General features: G+C 32.3%; 1 protein-coding gene across 1 annotated transcript; it reads left to right on the top strand.

Moving 5' to 3' along the window:
- Positions 1-668: 668 nt before the first annotated feature.
- Positions 669-2274, top strand: LOC143614991 (non-specific lipid transfer protein GPI-anchored 15-like). The gene is made up of 3 exons (XM_077088263.1): positions 669-1186; positions 1538-1636; positions 2004-2274. The coding sequence occupies exons 1-3, from the start codon at positions 865-867 to the stop codon at positions 2126-2128; spliced, it is 546 nt and encodes a 181-aa protein (XP_076944378.1). The 5' UTR covers positions 669-864; the 3' UTR covers positions 2129-2274.
- The last annotated feature ends 3726 nt before the right edge of the window (positions 2275-6000 follow it).

The raw sequence follows: 6000 nt of genomic DNA, 5'->3' as shown, positions 1-6000 counted from the left end.
TATGTTTAATATAAAATGTATTGCATTAGTTATTAATATTAGATTTTTATAAGTAACCAATACGAAACGGTGGGTTTCTTTAACCGATTAAAGTATCAAACATTGTTCAAATCAAAACAGTTTAAGATTAAAATGAGTTTTGGTTCGCAAGTTGGTTTAAAAAAGTTGACATTTACAACTAAGTTTTGATATAGAAAATAATAAATAAATAATTTATGATTTATGAATTTTGTAACAACTTTTTATTTTCAAATTGCGTAATGTGTATTTTTTTACTGTATAACATATCTTTATATATGTGAATTTTTTTTTTGTATTTCACATTATGTTATTATATTAAAAAATTACTTATTCTAACTGTGTGCTACACGGGTAACTAACCTAGTATGTTATATAAATCATCTTTAAGGTTTTGTTACAGTTGACAATTTTATCCTAATAGGTAAAATGACAGAAATGTCCCTAACATAACGCTAGAAAATAGTCAGAGTTAGCAATTTATATAAAATTGATAAGTATTGTGAAACTTCAAGTTTCCGAATAAAAAAAATAATATATTTTTTTTAATAAAGAATGACATAAACGACCAAATCTCAAACACGAAAACAACATTTTAACAGTAACCATAAATTACAAGGTTAGGTGACTAAGTATAAATTTCATATTAGTTTTTAATTATTTATAACTAAAAGGCATTTAAAATTGTAATTATTTGTTGAGTTGGTTAACCATACAAACCAATAAAACATATCCCTTTCAATGTACGACAGTATTTATAATCTAACATTTCTAACGTTTTTGTACTAACACAAAATTCCTTTACACACTTTTAACTAGAACTAAAACAAAAGTCAATTCTATAAAATGGCTTCCAAAATGGTTGGTATGGTTCTAGCCATGGTCCTTATTGTCTCCATCTGTGGTGGAGTCACGGCTCAATCAGTGTGCACCAATGCCCTCATGGGTATGTCTTCTTGCCTTAGTTTTATTACTGGAAATTCATCCACCCCTTCGTCTTCGTGTTGCTCACAGCTCGGAAACGTGGTTCAGTCTCAGCCACAATGCCTTTGCCAAGTTCTTAACGGTGCGGGTATCGCTCTTGGTATGAACATTAACCGAACACTCGCTCTAACACTTCTGAACCGTGCATGTAATGTTCAGACGCCATCGGTTAACCAATGCAACGGTAACATTTTTTTTTTCTTTTTTATTCTTCGCGGTGATCCTTTTAGTAGACATGTGGCTACATATATGTTGTGTATACAACTCAATAGTAAAAACCAAAATGGGTCAGATTGACTTAACATTCTTTTTTATCTGGCTCTCTAGATTTTAACTAGACCAATAAACATTTATTGTGTTAAACTTGACAATAAAAACTACATTATTATTACAATACTTAAATAGATTCGTGATGACCTTTAACTCGTTTGACCTTTTTCTTTTAGCCAACTCATATAAGCTCATCCATAGGTAAACTTGTCAAAAATTTTCGTGTTTTAAATCTCTTAACGAATCTGAGTTTGTGTGTATGCAGTTGCGAACGGGACACCTACACCAGCTGCTTCTCCCGAAGGATCTACTTCAGAACCGGATATATTGCCCGAAAGCCCGACTGAGTTGGATACTCCAACAGGTATACCAAAGTCACTCTATGCAAGGCACACTCACATGTGTGTTGTTCATTCTATTATATGCAATTTAAGTATAATGTCTGGGCCTATAAATTCAAGGACGGGTTGTGCCAGCTTGGGTTGGGGTTGTCAATACTTTTTATTTTATTTAAGGGACATCTCACAGAATATTAATCAACTTAAAAAAAACTAATATCAGATACGATTATATTCTATTATTAGAATAATGATCTCGTTTGTTTGAATTAACCAATCTAAGAAGTTGTGTGCGCTAGAGTATACATTGGGCAACTTTTAAATTGTGACCTAGCTATTCGAGTAAAAATAGCCACCATTCGTGCTAATTGGCTAATGAAACGATGATTGTAGGATCAGGGTCGAAGACAGATGGCTTGATACCTAGTGGAAGCCAATCACAAGTGCCTCTTAATCTCTTGGCGCTTGTTATGTTCGTGGTGTCGTGGGCTTCAATGGATATTAGTTTTGGGTTGTAAATCCATATATTTGTTCTTCCAAGTTAAGAAGTTCGACTTCTTCTATATGTTGGAGGGTGATGTGTGAGTATACATGATATCTTATATTGAAATGAGGGATATTTTATTTTTAGGAGCGAGTGAGGGTCGATATGTTGTTGTACAAATATATTATGTGAAATTTTTATAGTTATCAAATCAAAGATCAATATCTAGCAAACACTTGACAAAGCCAAAATTTATACAAACTAGCGTAATGTCGTAATGCATGCGTACATACCAACCTACATACATATACATACACAAACATACATACATATATACGTATTTAGTATTTACACACACACACATATATATATGATGATTCTCACAACTGATTACCAGAAGTAGACTGCTTTTTCGATTCTCACAAATCGATGATCAACATTTAAAACATCTGTTAAATCGCTTATCAAAATCCTTAATTAAGTTTCCTCTTTACAACTTAAAGAAACTAAATGATACGATCCTATAATAAAAGTATTATTATGATTATTATTATTTAAGTTTTTCAATTATTTAGTTTCCTTATTAGAGTCAAATTATGATTTCCTATTATTTATTTATTTCTATTTTTATGTTTTTGTCTTCCTATATATTGTAATCTTTGTTTAAGAAAAGGAATAAGAAAGAATTATTATTTTGGGTCTATTTTCTCTTCTTCTCTTATGTTCTTAGGAGATTGACGGTTGTTTCGAATAAACCGTAACAATTTGGTGCTTTCATCAATCGTCCTCATGCCTCCTTCGTCGCGTGAAGACATGATCATGGCCTTGGTCGACAAAATCGATCGGCTATTGATCCAGCAAGAATCAAGCGCCATCCAAGCCAAGTTCCAGTTTGACTCACTTACCGCCACCATGAACCAAATCACCGCTAACCTTACTGCCGCCCTCAACAAAATTTCCAACAACTCATCGACGATAACCAACCCAAAACCAGCCCTTACACCCATAATCATGACACTACAATCACCGCCTATAACCAATTCCGAGTCGGTAATAGCCCCAAAACTCACACTAATGCCCAAACCCTTTATACCCACCCCAACCAGTGAACGGAAGCCTGGTCAAAAACCTGTACCAATGGTTGTTTCTTTTGATGCCATTAAGACGAAAAGCACATGGCCACCACTTCCAGTTTGTATCTCACATGCAAAACAGTTGCCTTCTTACATCGGTTCTCATCAATGTTACTATGGAATTATAAATAAAGCCAATTTTGTCAAGGATTCTTACAAGTTATCGACAATAAGAACTCCACTTCCTAGTTTCTTTATAAAGCCAAATCATACTACTAAGACGACGATCACATATCCTACGAAAATACAAGATTGGCGGCCACCGTCGCTACGTTGAGACCGCCCCACTTGTCGTTGTTCTTAGGAGATTGACGGTTGTCTCGAATAAGAAAGAATTATTATTTTCGGTCTATATTGTAATCTTTGATAGAGACCGATTCGAGATGGTCAATCTCCCAATAGACCCGTAGAGTGGGTTAGGCTCCAAGAACAAGAAAGAAGAATAGAAACCAAACTTGAGACAAATTTTCTTATTTTATTTTCTTCTTGAAATGATTACAATTTATAAGAAAAGAAAACACATAAAATAGGAGAAGATAAACAATAAGGAAACACAATTAGAATATAATAAGGAAACTAAATAAAATATAAACATAATTAATATGTATTAAAATATATAAGATCGTATCACTAAAAGTGACAATTTTACTAAAAAATAAAAAGACGTGTCATTTTTATAATTCGGTTACTTTTAATTTAAAAACCACGTTACTACTTATATAACCACACCAAACTAAAAATAATTCGTTCCACTTATTAAACAGGGTTCTATAGTCGGTTCGTGACCCATGGATGCCGATCCCGAGCCTTGTACACACCGCCCGTCACACTATGGGAGGTGGTCATGCCCAAAGTCCTTGGCATGCCATCAAAATATAGGGGGACCTAGAGAGTGTATGAGATACCCTTAACTTTCATGACGAGTGTAAAATCAGTGCAAAATATATTTTGTTATTATCCATTTTTGTATTCGGATACCCCGAGTTATGTTATAAATTTATAATACCCCTAGGTCCAAAATATTTTTTTAGACAACCCTGAATTTTTATTTTTTTTTGGATTTGAAATTATAACTGGTAACCAAAAATTGTGCTAAGACTGAGACAAAATAATTATTTTGGAAAGTATACTAAATATATGCAAGAATAACTACTTTTTTGAAATAGGATAATTTATGCAAATATATTTATGCAAATCTTCTTAGTTAATGAAATGATAAACAATTTTAGATTAATGAATTTTGAATTTCAGATTTTCTTCCTTCTCTTAGTTTGAAGTTTTCTTTCATTCCAAGACATTATTGTTTTTGAATTTGGAAACAGCCTCTTTTTTTTGCTGGCTTTTATTCTTTAATTTTTTTTTGTTGAGGATTTGAATCGTGTGTTATATATTTAAACTACATGATAAGAACTTCAATTAGAACTAGAAGAATGCCCGCGCGATACAGCGGGTGTTTGAACATAGACTCTGGTAATCACGTAACAGTTATGGGAGTTCATGGTTCGGTTTGAAACCTTACAACCGTTTAAATCGATCATCGGTTAGGTTAACGATTGTTTTTTTCTTTAACTTTCGGTTTCAATTTTCTACTGTTTAGTTACTATTTTCGATGACAAATAATCGTTACTAATAGTTAGGCTCGCATGTTTAACTTAAACCATCAAAACTGGCCTTGAACACTTATACGTAACATGTTGATTTTTTAACTTAAAAAAACTCCAACAATATCATACTCAAATTAAAGAGAATAAAATGCTCGTTTTTATGGTGCAACATTTTCTAAAAAATATTTACGTACGAAAAAGTTATGTCGATTTAAAAATCGTGGGAGGGGGGGGGGTTGGTTTAAAATTAAAATAATTGATAATAAATGGTTAAAGATTAGGGGGCAAAATTATAAATATTCTTGTATTTAATAAAAGTTTAGGGTAAAAAATTGTAAATATATTAGATGAATTTAAAGCTCACGTGTGAATTTATGCTTGAAAGTCTATTTTGCCCTTATTTATTATGCTTTGTAGTTGTATCATATGTTGATTATGTTGTAAATTACTTAAAACTCTTAATTTGCCCATCTCTTGTATATTATATATAGTATTGATATACGGATAACTTATTTTCGATAATGATGGATTTTATGAATTTTGGAGCTAATAAATGTAAAAAATATGTTAATCCATATTATTTTTTTAAGACCATTAACTATATTATATAAAAAGAGTAATGTGTCATTTTCGTCCTTGTGGTTTGGTAAATAATACGAATTTAGTCCAAAAAGTTTATTTTTTGCATATAGGCCCTCCACGTTTCCCAATTCCTGCCTTTACTAACCCCGTTAAATTTTATCGTTAAGTCAGGGGTAGACATGTCTTTTCACTCTTTCTTTATTATAATACTTATTTTAGTGAACTGCAGTTTTCGTCTCTCTGGTTTATCCAAATCTGCAGTTTTAGTCCAGTAGTTTCAAATTTGCAATTTTCTTCTCTGTGATTTTATTTAACTTGCAATTAAACCCGAATTCCCTAATCTCGTTAAGTCTGGTCGTTAACCCATTTGTGTGCCCCTCATGTGACGATCATTTTTGTCGTGTTTCTCTTCTAATAAACCTCAGTCCTAATCAATGTTGCAAAAGTCGCCAGGCGGCCGACCCCCTTGGAGGGAGTACTTGGAGTACTCGGGGAGTACTCAGACATGATAAATATAAAGAAAATTAATTTTTTGGGTAATATATATATTTCAAATATCATAAGTTTACTAATATTTATAACAAAAT

The sequence above is a fragment of the Bidens hawaiensis genome, unplaced genomic scaffold (genome assembly GCF_021521415.1).
Source record: "Bidens hawaiensis isolate Kalapana, Puna unplaced genomic scaffold, B.hawaiensis_p1.1 tig00041658_1, whole genome shotgun sequence".
Taxonomy (NCBI): Eukaryota; Viridiplantae; Streptophyta; class Magnoliopsida; order Asterales; family Asteraceae; genus Bidens; species Bidens hawaiensis.
Note: the sequence above shows the minus strand (reverse complement) of the source record. Positions and strands in the feature narration are given on the sequence as shown.

Bases quoted from the DNA above. Each gene is read 5' to 3' on its own strand.
- LOC143614991 (XM_077088263.1), top strand. From the start codon at position 865: ATGGCTTCCAAAATGGTTGGTATGGTTCTAGCCATGGTCCTTATTGTC. The intron at 1,187-1,537 runs GTAACATTTTTT...GTGTGTATGCAG, and splicing joins ATCGGTTAACCAATGCAACG to TTGCGAACGGGACACCTACA. The intron at 1,637-2,003 runs GTATACCAAAGT...CGATGATTGTAG, and splicing joins TGAGTTGGATACTCCAACAG to GATCAGGGTCGAAGACAGAT.